Source organism: Geotrypetes seraphini, chromosome 7, assembly GCF_902459505.1.
Source record: "Geotrypetes seraphini chromosome 7, aGeoSer1.1, whole genome shotgun sequence".
Lineage (NCBI taxonomy): Eukaryota > Metazoa > Chordata > Amphibia > Gymnophiona > Dermophiidae > Geotrypetes > Geotrypetes seraphini.
Window position 1 is genome coordinate 190,451,580 of NC_047090.1, and position 25,014 is coordinate 190,476,593.

At 42.5% G+C, this 25,014-nt stretch overlaps 1 protein-coding gene across 1 annotated transcript in view; it reads left to right on the forward strand.

Annotated features, from left to right (window-relative positions):
- POMT2 (protein O-mannosyltransferase 2) overlaps positions 1-25,014 on the forward strand; it is a 174,102-nt gene that overhangs the window by 106,899 nt on the left and 42,189 nt on the right. Inside the window, exons 13-15 of the mRNA XM_033951284.1 lie at positions 4,791-4,942; positions 5,091-5,182; positions 8,090-8,166. Of these exons, the coding sequence (XP_033807175.1) occupies positions 4,791-4,942; positions 5,091-5,182; positions 8,090-8,166 (321 nt within the window). The remainder of the gene's footprint in view (positions 1-4,790; positions 4,943-5,090; positions 5,183-8,089; positions 8,167-25,014) is intronic.

Genomic DNA, 25,014 nt, shown 5'->3' on the forward strand with positions numbered 1-25,014 from the left:
TCTAAGAGATCTCAATGCTGTTTCTAATTCTTTTAATGATATAGGTTCATCTAAACTCCGTTTTATATGATCAGGAACTTTAGGTCCATTAATTAAATCTAAAAAATTTTTACCATCTTTTTGTCTCTCCAAATAAGGCTCGGAAGAGTACAGATCTTTATAAAATTTTAGAAATTGTTTTAAAATTATATTTGTTTGATTTGTTATTGTACCATTATCATCTTTTATCCCATTAACATTAGTTTTCCTTTTTTTTGCTTTAAGATAATTTGCCAATAATCTCCCCGCTTTATTAGAATTTCCATAATACACTGCTTGTTTGGAAAACAAATCCTTTCTTATCATTTTTGAAGTTAATTCATTATATTTACCTTTTGCTTTCAACAGAGCTTGCAATATCTCATTTTCCCATTTATTTATCAATTTAGCTTCTAATATTTTGATTTCTTTTTCTAATTTTTTATATAAGTTTTTAGATGATGGCATGTTCATATTTTACTGATTCTCTTCAAAGACCCTGTGCAGAGATCTGCTTTTTCACAGACTTTGCAGCTCAGCCCCTCCTTTCTGTGACTAGAGCGGCCGTCCCTTTGGCTGTAGTCTACTACAGTCTCTGTATTGGAAAAAGGGGGAGTTGTAATGGAAAATATCCACACACATCCATCCTTCTGGCATTGAAACAAGTAATCTACAACTTTTTAGAATCTTGAAAAAGTCCAGACCATTGGCAATCCTAGCCTCCTGAATTGTGAGCATATCTGACAAGGCTTCCCTACTCTTTTGGGCCTGAGGTACATGTCTACTTTACCTATGCTTTAATTTGGCTCTGACTGCAGGTCACAGTGTATGTCTCTACCAGAGCTATTAGTTAACCCTGTCACGTATTAAAAAAAACCCATTTTGAAACATAACGAATGGCTGGGGGCAAAAAGTGTGGGGATGAAAAGTATCAGGGGTGAAAAGTGCAGGGGTGAAATATACCTGGGGGTAAAATTCCAGGGACAAAAAGTGTGGGGTCGAAAAATACCAAGGAGCAAAATGTGGATGGGCAAAACGTCCTGGGGTGAACATTTCAGAGATGAAATGTTGGGGGGCAAAACTTTTAAATGCTGTGGAAACAGGATACTGAGCTAGATGGACGATTGGTCTAAGCCAGTATGGCTATTCTTATATTCTAGAGTACCTGATTACTATTTGATGTTTTGTAAACTGCTTCGATATCCGTGGAGGAAAGGTGGTATGTCAAAAAGGAAAGGAAAGTAAGTGTGCTATAATTCTCTTCACCAGAGGAGTAGTGCAGAGCTTTAAGTAGAAAAAGCCCATTTACTTCCCATGGCCAAATTTTTAATTAAGATAATTAGGGGTCCTTTAAGGTACGCTAACAGATTTAGCGTGCACTAAATGTGCACCTTAATAAAAGGACCCCTAAGTGACTAAGGCTTAGTCTTAGTAGAAGTATAGGGTTACAACGTCTCCAATCCCACACCAGCTCTGTGGTGTAAACAAAATGAATATTGTAATCACAAAACAGAAAATAAAATTATTTTTTCTACCTTTTGTTGGTCCCAGGCTGTGGGTGTCTTCTGATAACTCGCTTGCCAGGGTCTCCTGCCCATTTGTCATTTTCTTCTTTCTCCATGCTAACTATCCATCTTCCATCTCTGTCCCCCCTTCCATTTCCCTTCCCTCCCCCAGAGGTCTGGCATCTTTCCTTTTTTCGTGTCCAGCTGCAGCGATGGACCCTACCATCTCAAGATCCACCATCTGTCCTTTTCTCAACTACCCTTTCATCCAGCATCTCTCCCTCCTTCCCTACCATCCCAGGGTCCACCATCTCTCCATTTCTCTTCCCAACTACCCTCTTGTCCAGTATCTCTATAGCCCCTCCACATCATTCCTTGTCCAACTTCTCTCTCTTTCTGTTCCTTCCCTCTCTCCCCCTCCTCTGTTTTATTTCTTCCCCACCCCACCCTCCACTCAGTCAGGCATGTGCACATCTTGACCCTTTCTTCTCTCCCGCCGGGTACTTCTACACCAGGGCCCGCCCCTGTCCCGAAGGCCTGTATGTTTTCCCCTCTTCTTCTTCCCAGTCTCACCTTCAGATTTGACCCACCATTCCTACCCTCCCTCCATCCCGGCTTCCTGGTCACCTATGGCCCACCGGCACAAACTTCTGCTGCCGCTGCTGCTCTTCACTCGCATCTGCCTTCACCTGGTCTCCTCCTCAAAACAGCCTGCTGAGGATCGCCGACCGGCTGTAGCGAACCTTGCAAGCTGCTGTTCACCTCGTAGCACGTTCCCTCTGACGCGATCCCGCCCCTCCTCTGACGTACGGGATTGCAGCAGAGGGAACATGCTACCAAGGTGGACAGCGGCCTGTGAGGTTCGCTACAACCAGCCGGCGATCCTCAGCAGGCTGCTTTGAAGAGGAGACCAGGTGAAGGCAGACGTGAGTGAAGAGCAGCAGTGGTTCGTGCCAGCGGGCCAGATTTACTATAAAATTTAAAATGCCTGGCGGGCCAGAGTTTGACATGTCTGGCTTAAGGGAAGAATGGTACTGATGAGTAACTTAGGATAAATTAAGATGTTTGACAAACTGTCCCTGTACCATGTGACTGCTATAGTAAGCCTGAGTCTCTCACCTCCTCATTGGAGCTTTCTGCTCTTGCCTGCCAATATCTGCCTTCCTTTATGGAGTAGATATATTAAACTCCAGGCCAAGAGGGATACTAGTGCATTAGGTTTCAGGAAAGTTGACCACAGATTAAAGTCTGTATATACAAATAAATCTCAGAAATTTCCTTTAAGAACATTCAACCTGATTGGCCATCAAGAGCTTTCTATTAGAGAATGACACGGTGGCGGTTTACCCGCGGCCACCGCATTTTAGCCGCGGGTCACCCGCCGAAAACGGGGAAGAAAACTAGCAGTCGCTGCGGCGACGGGGACAAGGCCATTCACCGCCCGCGGGGCGGTGAATGGTTTTGTCCCCGCAGTGAGGCATGAAGGATCGCGCGGTCCCCGCAGCTCACACCCGCCTGCCCAATCGATTCTAGTGTTTAGCCAGCTCTCTCCCTTCTCCTCACCTTAGTTTGTAGATTTTCTTTTTCGGCGACCCGCACGCTATCAGAGAGCCGCGCACCCGCTGCTGCTCAGTTTCATCTTCTGCTCTGACGCAACCGGAAACAGGAAGTTGCAGCAGAGCAGAAGATTGAACACTGAGCAGCCGCGCGTGTGCGGCTCTTTGGGAAAGCGTGCAGGTCGCCGAAAAAGAAAACCTATAAACTAAGGTGAGGAGAAGGGAGAGAGCTGGCTAAACACTAGGATCGATTGGGCAGGCAGGTAGTGGCTGCGGGGACCGTGCGATCGCTAGTGTTCCAGGCTCAAATTGGAAGGAGGGAGTGAAAGGGAAAAGGATTCTGGGCCAAGGGGATGAAGTCGGAAAGAAAAACCCACAGCAGGAAAGAAAGGGAAGGACTGGCAGGTGAGCCAGATGCTAGAAGCAGGGGGGGGGGGGGGAAGAAAGAGGGAAAAAAGCTAGATGGGGTTGAAAAGAAGAGACACACTGGTATGGAAGAGGAAGATAGGGGAAATCTGGGCACAGGAAGGTAACAGAAAGAGGGGAAATTATGTGCATGGGGCATAGGGACAGAGACATAAAGGGGACATGCCATGGGGATGGTATATGGACACAGGGGGGGCAATGACAGATACATAGGGGAGATATTAGAAATGAAGAAAATAGGAGCACAGAAGCGAGATGGTTTGTGGGGATGGGACAGGGACCGAGCTTGCAGGCTCCAGTGGCTTGCACAAATTACATTGTAATGTGCCATGCAAATAAGAGGAAGGAAGGTAGATAGGCCACGCGAGAGGAGCTGAAGGGTAGTAGAAAGGAACAGATGGTAAAGGATGGAGGGAAGGGTGGTGGTGGAAAGGAATAGAACAGACATTGAAGGAGGGTGGAGAGGAACAGACCCCGAAGGGAAATGTGGAAGACAGAGTGGGAAGAAGACAGATGCCAGACTATGCGGGAGCGGAGGGAAGAAGATGGGTGCTAGACCAATTGGGGGGGGGGGGGTTAAGGGAGAGGCACAGTAACAGCAAATGGAAGACGCAGAGAGAAGACACACAGTGGATGGAAGGAATTCAATGAGAAGATGTGGAAAGCAGAAACCAGACAACAAAGGTAGAAAAAAAAAATTATATTTATTTATTTATTTTTTGCTTTAGGATAAAATAGTATATTAGTTGAGTTGATAAAAATTTATAAACAAAGCCCTGCCAGCTGAACATCTCTTTCTCTAGTTCAGCAGCAGGAACTTTGATTTATAAGAAAGGAATAAGCTAAATATTACAGTACTAAGGCTTATATGGATGCAGCGGGGACGGTGACGGGGCGGTGAATGGGATGGCAGTGGCGGTGACGGGGCGGTGAAAGGGATGACGGTGACGGGGACAGATTTTTTCCCCGTGTCATTCTCTACTTTCTATCTCCCACTCAGGGAGTAAGAGTGGGTAAAGCTGCCCCTTTGCCAATTTTATACTTATTTATGGCCACCAGGTGGCACTGGAGCTGATTCAGATTGCATCATTATCTCTATCACTTAATAGTTGACCACTCTGGTTGTCTGAGGTCCCTCTTGGCTACCACTGGCACCTCAGCCCAATTTCTGAGATTACTCAGGAGTGCTAGCACCATTTAGCTGCAGGATTTGTTTGCTTGCTCAAGTGCAAACTTGATTTGGTAAGAGATTGTTGTCCCTTCCCACCCTTTTCCACCACTGCAGAATGGGACAGGAGACATGAATGATTTCTGGCGGATAGAGGTGGTGAACAGAAAATCTGGAGATCTTATCAAAGTTCTGCTTAGTAAAATTCGCCTGATCCATCTGGCCACAGGCTGTGTGCTGGGGTCTTCTGGAAAGACACTTCCAAAATGGTAACTTCCTAGTATTGCCTGTGAATGTCGGTGCTTTCTTTTCTTGTTGGTTAGTGTCTGTCTGTTTCCCTTTTTAACTCTTTCCCCAACTCCATGAACGCATTGTTGTTTTGGTATTGTGCTGACAGATGTTCCTGCTTATACATAGGGGCTGGGAACAGGGAGAAGTCACCTGTAGTCCGTACTTAAAGGAGACTCCTAACACGCTCTGGAACATTGAGGATCACAGCAATCCAAATCGTAAGCTGGGAGGTCCTAGAAAGGAGACATTCTTATGGTTGCCTTTGCAGTTTGATCTAGAACCTGTGGGGAAAGTTCAAGGTGCTGATGGAAGGAGCGATGCATGTTCACTGCATTTGTCATAGGGCTGTAGCACCTCAGCTTCTCCTGCTAAAAGGAACATGTTAGTTTGGTAGCAGCAGATCCTTTTGTCAGTTTCTTTTTTGTCTGCACTGTCTGGGGAGAGCAAGTGGCAATGGACTGAGAACCAGAGAAGCCAGGATTTAATTTTCACCTCTACCACTGATATTCTTTGTCATTATCTTCCATTGCCTCAGGGACTCACTTTGTAATCTGTATGGGACAGGGACATATTGTACCTGAATGCTTAGATTATTCTTAAGCTATTAAATGGGCTAAATGGCAAGCAATCCATTAAAGTTCAAAGAAGTCTCTCTTGCCATATACAACCAAGAATGCAAAGAACTAATTGATGATATTTAAACACTGGGGATATCTCTGATGATTTTTTATCAGCGTAGCAGCACTCCTCACTGAATTCACCCTGTGTATATCAAAGCTTTTTGCAATTCTTTATTATATATCAACCATTAGCTTCTAATTTTATCTAATTTATTATATCCGTTATATCTTTCATAATACTTTTCATATTATTGAACTTCATGTTATCATTTTAACTTTCCAGTCTTTAACATTCATAAATGAACTTAGCTTTTGTTCAGCTGTATGGTCGCCCTGTTCCCCACCAACGCGTTTCGCATTCTAGTGCTGCAACTGAATCAAACAGCAAACATACTTCATCATAATGTACATACAAAAGTTAAAATTCCATAAATATTTCAAACATACCAGCCTGTTGTATTCCACCGTTCTATTTATCACGCAACCATTTTGACAATTAAATATGGCCGCGGTGTTCCTTGCAAGCTTATTATACACCTCCCCCTTGACATCAGTAGATCTAAAAACCAATCAGGGACACATATCCCAGGTCATCGTACCTAATTAAGAGCCCCAAAGCTTTGATATACACAGGGTGAATTCAGTGAGGAGTGCTGCTATGCTGTAAAAAATCATCAGAGATATCCCCAGTGTTTAAATATCATTGATTAGTTCTTTGCATTCTTGGTTGTATATGGCAAGAGAGACTTCTTTGAACTTTAATAGATTATTCTTAAACACATAACTTGATCTAACTCTTACTGTAAACCGTACTGATTCCTTGTACAGAACTGTGGTATGTCAGATACGGTATTGTATTGTATTGTAGAACATTTGGGTTATGTCTATCGAACAGCAGATGGAGACAGAGAAACAATGTAGTTCTGTGTGTTTTACCCCTTAAGGTAACCATGTAGTCATAGAATATTCAGTATTTCTGTCTCACGGATGATGGTGACATACCAAGCAGCTTGTGTTCTCTTGGATAAAAAATTCCTGACCCAGTTACTGCTGAGTATCAGCTGGGAGGGGGTTTACTTCATGAAGAAGATTTTGGAATGGAGCAGGGGCAGCATGTTACATAACATAGTAACAAAGACCTTGAAAGGTCAAGCCAGTCTGCCCTGTAACTACGTGCATTACAATTTCATGATTGAATAGTATTTTTTTTTCTTTGTTACTTCCTTAGAAGTCTATCCATTACTGTGCTTAGGTTCCAACTACTGGATTTGCCATTGAAGTTCACTCCAGCCTTCCCAAACCATCTCCTTTACGGGATTCAGACCATGAAAGTTTGCCCATTCATATTCTAGTTATAGATCCTCTTTGTTCATCCCACGCTTTTTAAAATTCCGTCACCGTTTCCTCTCCACTACCTTCCAGACATCCATCACCCTCTCCGTGAAAAAGAATTTCCTAACATTCCTCCTAACTCTTCCACCCCTCAACTTCAAAGGCCTCTGGAAAGATTTGACCCTATATTAATACCTGTCTGTAGCATATCACCCCTGTCTCTCCTCTCCTCCAGAATATATATGCTGAGGTTCTCCGCTCTCTTCTTGTATTTTTTTTTGGCGCAGTCTCCCCCTACTGTTTTCATCGCTTTCCTCTGGACCACTTCAAATCTTATATCCTTGGCCAGAAGCATCCTCCAGAACTGAACCTTGTCCAAGTGGGGCTTCACCAACGATCTGTATAGGGGCATTAACTGCTGGTTACCCCAAGTTCTTTTCCCCCCTCCAAATTGGCTTTTCCTTCTTAAAGTGTTGGATAAACTTACTCATAATATGCAAGCATACCAGGTTGAATTCTTCATGTTCTTTGTTAGCGCTACGATTTCAGGTAAGACTGTGGAATTAAGTTTCAAGTTTTATTAAAATTTGATAAAACGCTAATCATAAATTCTAAGCGTTTGACAATTAAAAATTAAAATGAGAGTCTGAGGAGATTTCCCATTCAGCCTCGACCAGTACCATGGTATGCTTTTCTAGCACTATGTTTTCATTAAGGGCTGAACTTAGCCCAGCATTTTAGCATCTCTGGTCTGCTGGCCTGCTAGTAAAGTTGGGGGAAAGAAATTCCCGGGTTTAAGGAGGCATTGTCTTACCTGATAAACTTTCCTATCAGACCAGTCTAGAAACTCTCCCTAGTTGAATATTTTTGAACTTGCTTCCATTCTGAATTATTCTTCATTTCACAGTTGAAAGTATTTTCATTTTGGAATTCCTCTGACTCAGTTAAAGAACTGTGTGGCGGGAGAGTCCAGTATTGCATTGTTGCTATGTGTAATGGAGGAGCGTCATTGCTTTGGCATTTGATATTCGGAGCGTTCTGTGGCTGCAGGGTGCCCTTAAGGTTCTTTGTTCTCCATCTGCTGCTTATTGGTTTTCTGGGCAGTCCATGTTAATTGTGAGACTTCACAGCATTTCAGATTTTCTAAGTGTAGCTGTTTATTCTTCTTCCTAGTGCCTAACATCAGTCTTTCTGTGCTGAAGCCAACATTCCTGGAGATCCTTTGGGAATCGCACATTGTTATGATCCGGGTAAGCTCTCTCGGCTGAGAGAAACTGATGACAAACAATCAGAGCTTAACTTTATAAGAGGGCACCTAAAAGTGAAGCTGCTTTCTGAGTGCCTGCTTTGATGTATTTTTTCTTCTGAGCAGTGTGTAAAACACTGTTCTGTTTGGATGGTGCGGAATAAAGCAGAAAAAGATGCTGAGAGACCTACTTTAAGGAAGAGGCTCCCAACGAGATGTAGCCTCAGTGTCCAAATCCCTGCTGCTACTTGCTGGGCTGCGTCCTTCCCTTTCCTTCCACCTTCCCATTTCCTCCATGTTGTCTCCTGAAATCTGTGGTGGCAAGCAAATTGAAACCAGCTGCAGGACCATAGCCTTATGCATGTTGCTTGCAGCTCTTTCGGTCCTGAAGGGGAAAGATTGGCAGGAGCTGCCAGCGGCATGCACAGGGCTGCTGGATTTGGTTTGCTTCTTACGTTTAAAGCCTACAGGAAACATTTTAACTACTGAGATAATCGTCCTGTATCAATATGATTAATATCACTAGACAATCTTTTTTTTAATCTTTATTCATTTTAAAACACTTTCAATAAGTGGAAACAGAATAGATTAAACATTTAACACTTTAGACATCACTTAAAATTTTAGAAGATTCATACAGATCATTACCCTCCCCCCACCCAACCTAATTTTATCATTAAAGTAACTATAAAATTTTATTATAGTTTCGGAAATACATTATACATATTTTGAACCTAAATTACACATATATAATCAATCAAACTTATTTATCAACCTCAAAATATCACCCTTCCCCCCTATTACCAACCGTATAAATAATCAATTAAAATAACCTTATATTCCTCCCACCACCCCCCCTCCCTGGATATGCATTTTTCTAACAACAAAAATCTTAGTTATAATAATTCTCCAAAAGATGTCAATTTAAAGTTTTTAATATTCCCTAACAAATCAGCATTCATTTTCTCATGTTTATAGCTTAGACATAAACTAGCCCACCAGAATGTAAAGTTGAGATGATCCTAGTTTTTCCAGTTCCTTGTAATCAATTGTATAGCTGTACTTGTCATAATTAAAAAAAGACATCTTTTATATTTGTCTAGGGGATCTTTGATATGCAAGATGGTACCGCAAATTACGACTTCATACGTTAAAGGAATCTCTGATTCTAAAATATTATTATGTCCCCAAATTGATCTCCAAAACATCAGAATTTTCAGGCAATAAAACAGTGTTCCTATGTCAAGGTGACAGTGCCAGCCCCTTTTAGATCTAGAATTATCTAACTTATTCAATTTAACTGGGGTCCAGAAAGAACGATGTAACAAAAAAACCCAAGTTTGTTTCATAGATGCTGATGCTATACACCTCATCCTCCAAGTAGAGAGTTGCGCGGGGACAGAAATCCCACCCGTCCCCGCCAAAGTCCCACCCGTCCCCGTGAGGAATCCCCTCTGTCCACGCGAGGAATCCCCTACGTCCCCGCGAGGAATCCCCTACGTCCCCGCCCGTCCCTATAAACTACAGAAATAGTTATTTCATTTAATTATGCTAATGAATTAAGGGCTCTGGTAGAAACACATTTAAAAATAAGCAAAAAGACTTTATTAATTTGGAAATATTAATTGGGAAGAATACATACTTTGTAAACGGGTTTCTACCAGAGCCTCTGATGTTTATAAATTTTTATCAACACAACTAATATACTACTTTATCCTTAAGCAAAAAAAAAAAAAAAAAGAATTTTTTTCCTACCTTTATTGCCTGGTTTCTGCTTTCTTCATGTTCTCATTCAATTCCTTCCATCCACTGCCTCTCTTCTCTCTGTGTCTTCCATTTGCTCTGTTACTGTGCCTCTCCCTTTCTCCCCCCTCCCAAATTGGTCTGGCACCCATCTTTTTCCCTCCGCTCCCCCCATAGTCTGGCACCTCTGTCTTCTTCCCTGCCAGCGTCTTCTTCCCATTCCCTCTTCCCCATTTCCTTTCAGTGTCCTTCTCCCCCACCATCTTCCCCATGTCCTGTCAGGCAGCATCCTTCTCCCCCCCTCTGCCTTCCCCATGTCCTTTCAGCGTCCTTCTCCCCCCTCTGTCTTCCCCGTGTCCTTTCAGCGGCCTTCTCCCCCCTCTGTCTTCCCCATGTCATTTCAGTGGCATTCTCCACCCCTTTGTCTTCCCCAGTGCTTTCAGGGTCCTTCCCCCCCTCCTCCCGTTTACCCCATGTCCTTTCAGTGTTCTTTTCCACCCCTTTGTCTTCCCCAGTGCTTTCAGCGGCCTTCTCCCCCCTTAAGTGTCTTTTCTTCTCCACTCCACCTTTCCTCCCTCCCTGCCTCCACCTTTGTGGCGCTTTTGCACCCGACCGACAACAGAACAGGCCCGGTCGGACAAATCTCCCTGTCCTGTAGCCGCGAATCTAAATTACCTTCTTACAGCAGCTGGAGTAGTGAAGCTGCTGTAAGAGGTAATTTAGATTCGCGGCTACAGGGCAGGGAGATTTGTTGGCCGGGCCTGTTGTCGGTCGATCGGGGGACCTGACCAGCTGTGCACATTCTCCGGGGCGGACCGCCCCCTCCCCCCTCTTTCGTATGCCATTGCCTTCTCCCTACCTGCCCTGCCGCACACAGCCGACCAGAAGTCTTCCTGATGTCAGCGCTGACGTCGGAGGAAGGGAGGGCTTTGCTTAAGCCCTCCCTCCGACGTCAGCGCTGACATCGGGAAGATTTCCGTTCGGCTGTGTGCTGCGACAGGGCAGGTAAGGAGAAGGAGACTACCCTCGCGGCTCGAGTGCACTGCGATCCAACCCCGCAGGAACCCCGTGACCCTCTGAGGCGTCCCCACGGGATCCCCGCGACCCTAGGGGGCGTCTCCACGGGATCCCCGCGACCCTAGGGGGCGTCCCCACGGGATCCCCGTGACCCAAAGGGGGAACCCGCGGGATTCCCATCATCCCCGTTCCCGTGCAGCTCTCTACCTCCAAGACCAAATACGTGGCCATCGAGATACAGAAATATACTGCTTGATCTCGATGCTCCAAATATCTCTAAAAGCGTTTTGGGGTTTTTTTATTCATAAGTTCAGATATTAATTTATACCACTTAACGGCTTGATGTCCTAGCATGTCTGCCTGAAAACAGAGGAATTGCAGGGAACCCTTTTTGAATAGCCTGCTTGAATTGCAACCATTTGTAAAATTGAAATTTCGAAATACCAGAAGATTGTTGCAACCGTGAAAAATCAAGCAAATTTCCATTTAAAATAACATCTTCTAATGTTCTTATTCCTACTTGCATCCAATCCTTCCAGGCAATTTTAGACCTGCCTATTTGTATCTTGGAGTTTAGCCATAGGGATTGACACAAAGACTGTTCTATAGGAATTTCAGTTAACTTATTTATACATCTCAGGGTTTTCCAAGTGTCCAAAATAATGGTATTATCCTTAGCATAACTAGGTAGTTTAATGTCCAATATATGAGACAAACGCATTAGGGACATAATTTTCCATTCCAAAATTAACCACTCTGGATAATGTTCCATGAGATCAGGCAGGATCCAGTACATACCCTGACGAAGAATATAAGCCTGATGATACCTATAGAAATTTGGGAAATTTACCCCTCCCTCCACAATTGGTTTTTGTAGAGATACTAAAGCAATTCTAGCAGTTTTGCCCATCCAAACAAATTTGGTAAGAATACTATTCAATTTTTTGTAAAAAGAACCTTGAAAATAAATTGGTAACATTCCCATTTGGTAACACACCACAGGCAAAATCATCATTTTCACTGTTTGAACTCTCTCCCACTTCAATACTGAAATTATCCCAGGACAGGAGTTGCCATTCAGCATATAACCAATAACTGGAAGAATTATAATAACCTAAATTATACATTTTGGTGGAATACAATTTGTCATATATTCAAAATGGAAAGAGCAATAGCAATACAAAGAGGGACATATATTAAATTTATAAAAATATGGGGGCCATTGACAAAATATTGCAATGAATAAACAATAGAATTTTTCTTCTTTTCTTCTTTTTAATAATTTTTAGTAATCTGCGTCTCAATGGCCACGATTTTGGTCCTGGAGATTAAGATCTACAAAGTCAGCATCTATGAGTCAAACATGGATGTTTTTATTACATAGAGTGTTATGGACCCCTACGCGCTTGCAAAAGATAGATAATACTAGATCCAATAGATGCTGGCATTGTAAAATAGAAATAGGGACGTTAGATCATCTAATTTTTTTTTGTCCCTGTGTAAATGCCTTTTGGAATATGATTTGGCCCCAAATTAACAAATTACTAGAAAATCATGTAGGACTCTCATATGACACTGTATTATTTGGAACTGCAATGAGAACTCAGAGTCCGATCTCAGTAAACAATAATAAACTACTATTAATATTGACAGGAGTCGCCATGCAACAAATAACTCAGAATTGGAAAGACTATACCAAATTAAATTATACGTTCTGGTGGAACTCTGTCTGTCATATATACAAAATGGAAAAAGTAATAGCATTACAACACGGGAACATTCATAATTTCAATAAAATTTGGCAACCATTGACTAATTATTCTAATGATTGGATTTCTTAGCACAATTATAATACTTATATAGAAAAAGAGTGGGACATGTATAATTTTTAGAATCATTAATTGGAAAAAGGGGAGGGATGTATAACTTTTGATTATATATAATATATACTGTTTATAAATTAAGTTGTATTAATGATAGATACAATGATATATAGTAATTAATTATATCACTTGAATTTCAACTATTGTAAAAATTGAAAAATTCAATAAATAAAATTAAAAAAAAAAAAATAATAAATAATTTTTAGTGACACACATAGAGGGGAGGTAGTGAAAATAATGTATACATAATATGATATAATATGATATATAATATGTAATATATGATTGAAAAGTAATAGAAGGGTGGGGGGAGGGAGAGGGAGAAAAAATATATTTAGAACATGATGTATTAGATATAAAAGTGATATTGTATATTCATCAATTGTATTTAAATATGTTGTACACTTTCTGTAAAATTTGAAAATAAAAAATAATATACAAAAAAAAGAAATTATCCCAGGACAAGCAGGCAGCATATTCTTAACACATGGGTGACATCACCGACGGAGCCCTCGGTACGGACCTTTTTAACTAGAAGTTTCTAGTTGGCCGCACCGCGCGTGCGCGAGTGCCTTCCCGCCCGACGGAGGAGTGCGTGGTCCCCAGTTTCTTCGTTTCCGCGGAGCGAAGAAGACGCGTGTGTTTTTTCAACGGCCGTTGAAACCACTTTTTTGCCTTCCCGCTCGCGCTTTTTTCCCTATTTTTTCTTCTTTTGCCTTCGGGTTTCTTTTTCCTTTGATTTGTAAAAAAAAAAAAAAAAACTTTGCTTTTTTTCCCCTTTTTTCGATTTTGCCCCGGCGGGGCCTGTTGCCATTATACAGGCCTCGGGGTTCGATTTTGCGGAGGCTGTTTTCCCCTTCATGGTAAACTTTGCAGATCCGTGCAGAATATTAGCTTTACAGAGCTCCGTTACAGAGGAAAACCTCCTTCAGGAACAAAGCACTAGAGGGCAAAAATGATACTGGAGGAAGACTAGAACTTCAGATGTCTGAATTACAAAATGGCACTTTGGTCTTTGGAGATAAGTACCGTTCTTTCAGTATTGAACTGTGAAATTTGCTTAAAATTTGGGCATCGGATTGGGGACTTCCTTTCTGACACTTGATATACTTAAATTTAGTGATTAACTTCACAAGGAAAACAATACTGCTTTTCCACGTTTGCATTTTTGATTTTTGTGTTTTATTTTTTTCCCCAAATCTTTATTCATTTTTATATCTCACAACAAGTGAACAATAATACAACAATTGATTCATACAAATCACTTGAAAATCTTCTCTATTATCATTGTAAATACATAAATTTAAGTCCCTCCCCTTCCGCCAATAATATAATTCAAGCATATTATACATATAATATATTCAAAGATACTGAAAAGCCAGTAAAATAACAATATACCCCCCTTTCCATTCTTATAACATACTATTTGTGCAAAAAAGGTGTCTCATCACAATGTGCTGTCAATGGCCCCCAAATCTTTTTATATGGCAATTATTCTTTCTATTTTATATATATGGCACAGTGAATTCCACCAGAAGGTGTAATTAAGTCTGGTGCAATCCTTCCAATTGCTGGTGATATGCTGAATAGCAACTCCTGTCATTATTAATAAAAATTTGTTATTATTTGCTGAAATTTGACTTTTTATTCTCATAGATGTTCCAAATAAAATTGTGTCATATGTTAGAGCTTCATGGTTCTCTAATAAACAATTAATTTGAGACCAAATTGAATTCCAAAAGGCCATGATGCAGGGACAGAAAAATATAAAATTACATTACATTACATTACATTAGGGACTTCTATTCCGCCTATACCTTGCATTTCAAGAGTCCCTGCTTCCAGATTACAGTGCCAACATCTATTAGACTTAGAGCTATCTAACTTTTGTAAACTAATTGAAGTCCAAAATTCTCTATGTCTCATAGATGCAGACACTGTACATCTCATTCTCCAAGACCAAATTCGTGGCCATTGAGATGCAGAAATTTGATGCTTAATCTCAATGCTCCAAATGTCTCTAAGACCAGTCCTTGGTTTTTTTATTCATATATCCAGATATTAATTTATACCACTGTGCGACCCAAGAAATCCGCCTGAAAGCATAAGAATTACAGACTATACTGACTATTAAGAATTTTCCATTCAGGGAACCCCTCCTGAATAGCCTGCTTCAGCTGCAACCATTTAAAGCTTTGTGATTTGTTTAGACCATATTTATGTTGCAACTGTAACACTGCACAACAAAGTTTTTGCTTCCTGAACACTGCTGGGTGTTTCTTATAGAATTTTGGGTGCTGATCATGAATATTACATCAAAAATTACCCATCACGTACCATTTCAGAGAAATCTTCAATTTTGTCGTGATTTTTTCTTATATTTGGATGCAAACAATTTTTTCTCCCATAAGTGTCTTATCAACAACGGTTTGTGCCGCCTGGGTATGTCCATGCATAAAATCTAGCCAGGTTGGAAGCTGTTTTATGGAAGATGACATCCTGGGCATGTCTGGGCAGGTCTGAACGAGCTTGCGCTGTCTCACCATGCTATAATGGTGGCTTCCATACACCGATCCTGCTCATTTGGTTAATATAGATAGTCCGTGTGTGTATATAGTATCAGTATAGTAAAGTATAGTAGTATAGTAGCTGTAGCAATATAACAGTAAGTAAGCTTGATGCTATAGACGTTTTGGTGTCGGGCAATATGTCTCGTCGGTGTCGTAACAGCCGCGACACATTCTGCTATATCTGTGGGGAATATACACTTACGCCTCAGAGACGTTCGATGACTGCCCTTGTAAAGAAAGCCTATCATCTGTATTTTGGCTGCAAAATAGGTGATCAAGACAAGCAATGGGCGCCTCACATTTGCTGTGCGACATGTGCTGTTAGTCTGAGAGCCTGGCTCAGAGGTACTCGAAAGACGATGCCATTTGCTGTTCCGATGATATGGCGAGAACAGAAAGACCATGTGACGGACTGTTATTTCTGTTTGACTAATGTGTCTGGTTTCTCTGCCAAAAACAAGAAGTCAATTGAATATCCTAATCTGCCTTCAGCAATGAGACCCATGCCACATGATGACAGTCTTCCAGTTCCGAAACCACCAGAGGATTGGACCTTAGACGAACCAGATGAAGAAACTGCAGTGCAGGGTTCTAACAGTGACATTGACCCGGATTTTGAACCATCCTCATCAGGCGATCCACATCTGATAACACAGTCCGAATTGAACGATTTGGTCAGAGATTTGGGTCTGTCAAAAGCAAAAGCTGAGCTGCTAGGTTCGAGACTGCAGGAATGGTGTTTGCTATCACCAGGTACGAAAATTTCTGTGTTTCGAGACCGGCATCATGATATAACCAAATTTTTTGCACAAGTCGACAGTCTCTGTTTCTGTTGTGACATTGAAGGATTGTTCTCGGTCTTTGGTTGTGATCACAACCTGGAAGAGTGGCGTCTTTTCATTGATTCGTCAATGTTAAGCCTGAAAGCTGTTCTGTTGCACAATGGCAACGTTTATCCTTCAGTACCTGTTGGCTATGCAGCACATATGAAAGAAACATATGAGAATATGGAAATGTTACTAAAGTATGTCCAGTATACCAGGTATAACTGGAATATCTGTGGAGACCTCAAAGTCGTTGCTCTGTTACTAGGACTGCAGCTTGGCTATACAAAGTACTGCTGTTTCATCTGCGAATGGGACAGCCGAGACAGAGAGTCGCACTATTCTAGAAAGAACTGGCCACTCCGTAAAAAGTTAGTTCCAGGACAGAAAAATGTAGCACATGAATCGCTTGTTGACCCGACAAAGATATTTTTGCCTCCTCTTCACATTAAACTGGGACTCATGAAGAATTTTGTGAAAGCAATGAACAAGGAAGGGGAAGGTTTTCGTTATTTAAGACAGATGTTCCCAAGAATAACTGATGCCAAGATCAAAGAGGGTATTTTTGTTGGCCCCCAGATCAGACATGTTATGAGTGACAAGCGATTTGAAGATCTGTTAGTTGGGCCGGAAAAAATTGGCTGGAAAGCCTTGAAAGACGTTGTTGACAATTTTCTGGGCAATTACAGAGCCCCAAACTACATTCAGCTGGTAGACAAACTTCTCAAAGCATACAAGAGAATGAAGTGCAATATGTCACTCAAGATTCATTTCCTCCATTCACACTTGGACTTCTTCCCTGCAAATCTCGGTGCTGTGAGTGACGAGCACGGTGAAAGGTTTCATCAAGACATAGCTACGATGGAGAAACGATAACAGGGCAATTGGAATCCGTCAATGCTTGCCGACTATTGTTGGATGCTACAACGTGATGCACCAGACACTGAATATAAAAGAAACTCGGGAGCAAAACACTTTTAATTCTGTTTCATTTAGTCGCTTGTGCGAAACGTAAACTTGACTATATATTTTATTGTCAGTAAACATAAAAATGTCTATTTCTCATAGTTCTTACGTGATGCAGTAAAACCAAAACCATATTTGAGCATACCAAGTTGGTACCTGTCATAATCACCAAAAACTTTTCAGGAATCAAGACTTAACCAAAAAATTGTTGTGCAGTGAAATCAAGCAGTTTACCATTAGAAATAACATCATTTAAAGTTCGTATGCCCGCAATAATCCATTGCCTCCAGACAATTTTAAAACCGCCAATTGAGCTCAAATCTTATGGAAACACTGGATTATAGCAGGCATAAGAACTTTAAATGATGTTATTTTAAATGGTAAACTGCTTGACTTTTCACAGTTGCAAATTAGATTTGGTCTTGATAAATCACAAAGTTTTAAATGGTTGCAGCTGAAGCAGGCTATTCAGGTGGGGTTCCCTGAATGGAAAACTCTTAATACTCAATATAGTTTGGAGTTCCTATGTTTCCAGGCTGATTTCATGGGACACCTAGCCGCACAGTGGTATAAATTATTATCTGGATTTTTAAATAAAAAGCCAAAAACTGGTCTGAGAGACATTTGGAGCATTGAGATTAAGCATAATATTTTTGCTTCTCAATGGCCACAAATTTGGTCTTGGAGAATGAGATATACAGTGTCAGCATCTATGAGACAAACTTGGTTCTTTTTATTACATAGAGCTTTTTGGACCCCAGTTCGTTTACAAAAGTTGGATAGTTCTAAATCTAATAGATGCTGGCACTGTAATCTAGAAATGGGGACATTGGATCATCTAATTTTTTATTGCCCCTGCATTAGGAATTTTTGGAATTCAATTTGGTCTCAAATAAATTGCTTATTGGAAAATCATGTGGAAATATCATATGATACTGTTCTGTTCGGTATGTCTATGAGGAAAAAAAGTCAATTATCAGCACATAACAATAAGCTTTTGATGATAATGACGGGTGTTACTATGCGATATATTACTAACAACTGGAAAAATTATAGTAATCTAAATTATACGTTTTGGTGGAATTCCCTGTGTCATATTTACAAGATGGAAAGAGCAATTGCAATACAGAAAGGAAGTTATAAAAATTTTTTAAAGATATGGAGACCGATGGTTGATTTTTGTAGTGAATAGGCATCATTTTTCTTTGATAATATACATGGGGGGGTGGGGAGATTGGAAGATAAGATGTAGCGAAATTGAAATTTTGAAGGAATATGATAGTTTTAATGATTGTATAGAAAGATGGGAGGGGGGAGGGTTTTTAATTAATTTACATATTAAGAATATAATGTATGATGTTCAAGTGTTATATGATAGTATTTCATGTTGTTCTTTATCCCAGGACAAGCAGGCAGCATATTCTTGACTGATGGGTGACAGCACCGACGGAGCCCCGGTACGGACAATTTTAGAGTGATTGCACTCTAAGAACTTAGAAAGTTCTAGCTAGGCCGCACCGCGCGTGCGCGAGTGCCTTCCCGCCCGACAGAGGCGCGCGGTCCCCAGTTTTCTTAATTCCGCGGAGCTAAGAAGACGCGTGTTTCCAACGGCTGTTGGAAGTTTTTTTTTCTCTTTTCACTTGCCTTCCCGCTCGCGCGTATTTTTCTCTTCATATTTTATTTCTTTCCTTCTTATTTACAGTTTGTGTAAAAAAAAAAAAAAACAACTTTTTATTTTTCATTTTTTTTGTCGATCTGCCCCGGCGGGGCCTGTTGGCACCATCGAAGCCTCGGGCTTCGATTTTGCTACAGCAGTATTTCCCTTCATGCCCCCGTCACCGGGTTTCAAAAAGTGTCAGCGGTGTGCACGCCCTATCTCCCTCTCCGACCCGCACAAGTGGTGCCTCCAGTGTCTGGGTCCGGACCATAGGGCTGAGACCTGCACCCGCTGTAGTTCTTTACAAAAAAGAACTTTAAAAAATCGTCAAATTCAGCAGCGGATCCTTTTCGGTACCGCTATGGAAGTTGCACCGGTATCGACGTCGACGACTTCCTCCAAATCGACTCCGACTGCCTCGGCACCGCAAGATACATCGCCGGTGTCGACTCCTGTAGGTAAGCCGGCTAAGAAGCCTTCCCCTACTGTTCTAGGCCCGCCAGTCGAGCATGCAGTGAGCCAAGTCCTGCAGACTGAGCGCCGGCCCCGTAAACGCTCCGCTCCCATTGAAGTCACTGCCTCGTCATCGGCATCGACTTCACCCGAGCGTCGAGCGGCACCGAAGGTACCGAGCAAGAAAAAAACGGTACCGGTGCCATCGGGTCCAACGTTGGATGAGCGTATTACCTCTATCCTCCAGGCCCAACTTAAGGAGCAACTCCAACACTTGCTCCCGGCTCTGTTGACTCCGAACCTTCCAGTGTCGGTACCGACTGAGTCTTCGGTGCCGTCTGTCGATCAGCCTCTTTTACTGTCATTGACTGTTTCGGCACCGCACAAATCTTTGTCCATGCCTGTTCTGTCAGCAGAACCAAAACGGCATGCTACTCCTACGGTGTCGGAACCGGTACTGTTCTCTGAACCCCGTACCGTTCTACATTCCCCAGGTACCGTCTCCACTCGGTCTGGTAAATCGGTACGCAAGACTAAGCATACTGAGACATCGACTCCACTTTCTCAGGGCCGTTTACAATCGGTACGGGACCCTGACTTGTGGGACGACTCAGATGATCCCCTCGGTACCGAGGAGGATTACACATCTGATGAGGATGAACCATCGGTGCAGGATACTACTGCTAAGCCAGAGCACTCCTCCTTCACAAAATTTTTAAAGGAGATGTCAGACACCCTGTCTATTCCTTTGGAGTCTGACTCTAAAAAATCCAAAGCATTTTTGGATGCTTTGGATTTTGACCAACCTCCTAAGGAGTTTTTAAAGTTACCCCTCCATGACATCTTGAGGGAAACTTTTTATAAGAATCTTGAAACTCCTTTGACAATTCCAGGAGCTCCAAGAAAACTGGAATCTCTGTATAAAGTGATTCCAATCCCGGGATTTGACAAGCACCAACTTCCCCATGAATCTCTGTTGGTGGAGTCGACCCTAAAGAAATCTGCAGGAGCCAGTGTGTATGCCTCTGTCCCTCCTGGCAGAGAAGGAAAGGCCATGGATAAATTTGGAAAGCGCCTTTACCAAAATGCCATGCTGGCCAACCGTTCTGGTAATTACGCATTCCACTTCTCGTTTTACCTGAAACATCTCATTCAACAGGTGACCTCTTTTCAGAAGTATATTCCGGACCGTAAGCTTCCTGCTTTTCAGCAATGTACCTCTAGTCTTTTGCAACTCAGGAAGTTTATGGTCCGTTCCATTTATGATACTTTTGAACTGACGTCACGAGCTACTGCTATCTCTGTAGCAATGAGAAGGTTGGCATGGCTACGGGTCTCAGATCTGGATGTAAACCATCAGGACCGGCTTGCCAATGCGCCTTGCCTAGCGGATGAGCTGTTTGGGGAGTCCATGGATACCACCACACAAAAGCTCTCCGCCCATGAAACTAGGTGGGACACCTTGTTGAAAAACAAGAAGAAACCTCCTCCTCCTCGTCCATTCAGGCAACAATCTTCATATCAAAGGAGGTTTTCTGCTCGACCGGCTCAGCCTCATCCCCCTCAACCTCGCAGGCAGCGTCAACAGCAGCAACAGGCTCGTCAACAACAACAGCCTGCTGTAAAACCGGCTGTTCAACCTAAAACGACACAGCCCTTTTGACTCTCTTCTCCAGAACATTGCCAGTCTTCCTCCCTCATGTCCTCTACCTCAGCCCATAGGGGGTCGACTACAGGTTTTTCTGTCTCGATGGGAAGCAATCACCTCCGACCAGTGGGTACTTGCTATCATCGCTCACGGCTACGCCCTAAACTTTCAGACTCCTCCACCGTTAAGTCTGCCAAAAGAGTCTGCTTCTAACAAGGCTCAGTCCCTCCTCCTCGGTCAAGAGGTTCAATCCCTCCTTCTTCTCAATGCCATCGAACCAGTTCCTCTAGACCAGCAAGGCCTGGGATTTTATTCCCGGTACTTTCTTGTACCCAAAAAGACCGGAGACCTCAGACCAATATTAGATCTCAGAGATCTCAACAAATGTCTGGTCAAGGAGAAGTTCAAGATGTTATCTCTTGCCACCCTATACCCTCTTCTCTCTCAGGAAGACTGGCTATGTTCCCTCGATCTCAAGGAGGCGTATACTCACATTCCAATTCATCTGATGTCCAGACAATATCTTCGCTTTCTTGTCAACCAACATCATTACCAATACAAGGTGCTACCCTTCGGCCTAGCCTCCTCTCCCAGGGTATTCACCAAATGTCTGATTATGGTCGCAGCTTATCTCCGCTCCCACAATTTTCAAGTCTTCCCTTATCTGGACGACTGGCTCATCAAGGCTCCTTCTCCTCAGTCCGTACACATAGCCACCAATCAGACCATTTACTTCCTTCGACTGTTGGGGTTCGAAATTAATCTACCCAAGTCGCACCTCATTCCAACTCAGCGACTTCAATTCATTGGAGCCATTCTGGATACTGTTCGGATGAGGGCGTTTCTTCCTCCAAACCGCCTTCACACCATCCTTCATCTCTGTCAGCAGGTGTTCCAGGAAACTTCCATCTCTGCAAATCACATGATGGTGCTCTTGGGACACATGGCCTCCACAGTACATGTCACTCCCTTCGCACGTCTCCACCTGCGTACTCCTCAATGGACTCTAGCAACTCAGTGGTCACAAGCGACGGATCCTTGTTCACAACACATATCTGTGACCTCGTGTCTTCGACAGTCGCTTCTTTGGTGGTTGAAATCATCAAATCTATCCAGAGGTCTACTGTTCATCTACCTCCTCATCAACTGGTCATCACCACGGATTCCTCCCCCTATGCATGGGGAGCTCACTTGAACGAGTTCCAAACTCAGGGGTTTTGGACCGCCCAGGAAAAGAAACACCACATCAATTTCCTGGAACTCAGAGCGATGTTTTACGCCCTCAAAGCTTTTCAACATCTCCTTTTTCCTCAGGTTCTTCTCATTTGCACAGACAACCAAGTTGCAATGTATTACATCAACAAACAAGGAGGGACGGGATCCCGTCCTTTATGTCAGGAAGCTCAAAGGATTTGGACATGGGCGACTGCTCGTCACCTATTCCTGAAAGCAGTCTACATCCAAGGGGAACAGAATTGCTTAGCAGACAATCTCAGCAGAATTCTTCAACCTCACGAATGGACTCTCGACTCCTCGACTCTCCAGTTCATTTTCTCTCAATGGGGCACTCCTCAGGTGGATCTTTTTGCAGCTCCCCACAACCATCAACTGCCCCTGTTTTGCTCCAGACTTTACTCTCCTCACCGTCTGGAACCCGATGCATTTCTTCTGGATTGGACCAATCTCTTCCTTTATGCATTCCCTCCTCTTCCGCTCATGCTGCGCACCTTATTCAAGCTCAAGAGGGAACAAGCCACCATGATCCTCATCGCTCCACGGTGGCCCAGACAGCATTGGTTTTCCCTTCTACTTCAACTCAGTTCCAGGGAACCCATACCTCTTCCTCTATTTCCTTCACTACTTACACAGCATCAGCAAACGCTTCTTCATCCCAACTTACAGTCTCTGCACCTGACAGCTTGGTATCTCTCGGGCTGACTTCAGCTCATGCTCTCCTTTCTCAGCCTGTCCGTTCTATTATTGATGCCTCCAGGAAGCCGTCCACTCTTCAATGTTACCAACAAAAGTGGTCTCGGTTTTCTTCCTGGTGCCTGTTACATCACCATAATCCCATATCTACAGCAGTGGGACTGGTGTTGGACTATCTATTGTCCTTATCTGACTCTGGTCTTAAATCCTCTTCGATAAGAGTCCACCTTAGTGCCATTCATGGAAAACCCCTCTCAGCTCATCCCTTAGTTTCAAGGTTCATGAAGGGCCTTTTCAATGTGAAACCACCTCTTAAGGCCCCTCCTGTTGTATGGGATCTTAATGTGGTTCTTTCTGCGTTAATGAAGCCTCCTTTCGAGCCGTTGGCCTCAACGCATTTCAAATTTCTAACTTGGAAAGTGGTCTTTCTAATAGCTCTCACTTCTGCCAGGAGGGTCAGTGAGCTCCATGCACTGGTGGCGGATCCACCTTTCACTGTTTTTCACCATGATAAGGTCGTCCTCCGTACACATCCCAAGTTCCTTCCTAAAGTTGTCTCTGAATTTCATCTCAATCAATCCATCGTTCTACCTGTTTTTTTCCCAAAGCCTCATTCTAATCCAGGTGAACAGGCTTTGCATACCTTGGATTGTAAACGTGCTCTGGCTTACTATCTTGATCGCACCAAACCTCACAGATTATCTCCTCAACTGTTTTTGTCCTTTGATCCTAACAAGTTGGGTCATCCTGTATCAAAACGCACTCTGTCCAATTGGCTTGCTGCTTGCGTTTCTTTTTGTTATGCTCAGTCGGGCCTGACACTGGAGGGTTCTGTCACGGGCCACAAAATTAGAGCTATGGCAGCGTCTGTAGCTTTCCTCTGTTCCACTCCTATTGAAGAAATCTGCAAGGCTGCTACTTGGTCCTCAGTTCATACTTTTACATCTCACTATTGTCTGGATGCATTCTCCAGACGGGATGGACACTTCGGCCAATCTGTTTTACAAAATTTATTTTCCTAATGGCCAACCTTCCCTCCATCCCTCTTTTTGTTAGCTTGGAGGTCACCCATCAGTCAAGAATATGCTGCCTGCTTGTCCTGGGATAAAGCACAGTTACTTACCGTAACAGGTGTTATCCAGGGACAGCAGGCAGATATTCTTGCGTCCCTCCCACCTCCCCGGGTTGGCTTCTTAGCTGGCTTATCCTAACTGGGGACCGCGCGCCTCTGTCGGGCGGGAAGGCACTCGCGAACGCGCGGTGCGGCCTAGCTAGAACTTTCTAAGTTCTTAGAGTGCAATCACTCTAAAATTGTCCGTACCGGGGCTCCGTCGGTGCCATCACCCATCAGTCAAGAATATCTGCCTGCTGTCCCTGGATAACACCTGTTACGGTAAATAACTGTGCTTTTTGTGCACTTGATGTAAGTTTGAAAAAGAATAAAGAAATTAAAAAAAAAAAAAAACCCTGCCAATTTTGATCTTGGAGTTTAGCCAAATCGATTGATTTAATGATTTATGTATTGGATTAGGTGATAAATTGCTAACAAAATGTAATGTTTCCATGTGTCAATCAATATTCTATTCTCTTTATATTTTCTAGGCATTTTTATACTGATAAGATGAGATAGATGCAAAGGAAACATGAGTTGCCATTCCAAATACAGCCAATCTGGGGTGTTCTCCGTGAGCTCTGGGAAGACCCAATACGTACCCTGGCGTAAAATATAGGCCTGATGATACCTATAAAAGTTTGGAAAATTAAAATAGCAACCCCCGCTTTTTTTTCAATTGCTGGAGCAAAAAAACTTTTAGAAATCCAATCCCCTTCCAGCTTCCTAGATTCTATAATTGACAGATGCGTCTCTTGAATGAAATAAACATCAGCATTTTGCTTTTTAAGGAAATCTAACATTTTCTTCTTGATCATATGATTAAGGCCATTGACATTTATGGAAAAATAAGTAATCACCATCTATATATATATATAGATGGATAAACTTGTAACACGCATAGGATATGCAACCCATACACTCCCCCCAGGCAACGTATAATCAAATCGATCTTCTAATATAAATGATAATATGAAAACAGTTCATTAATGCCATAAATATCCATAAAAACAATTCATATATTTCATAAAATAAATAACCATAATATAAA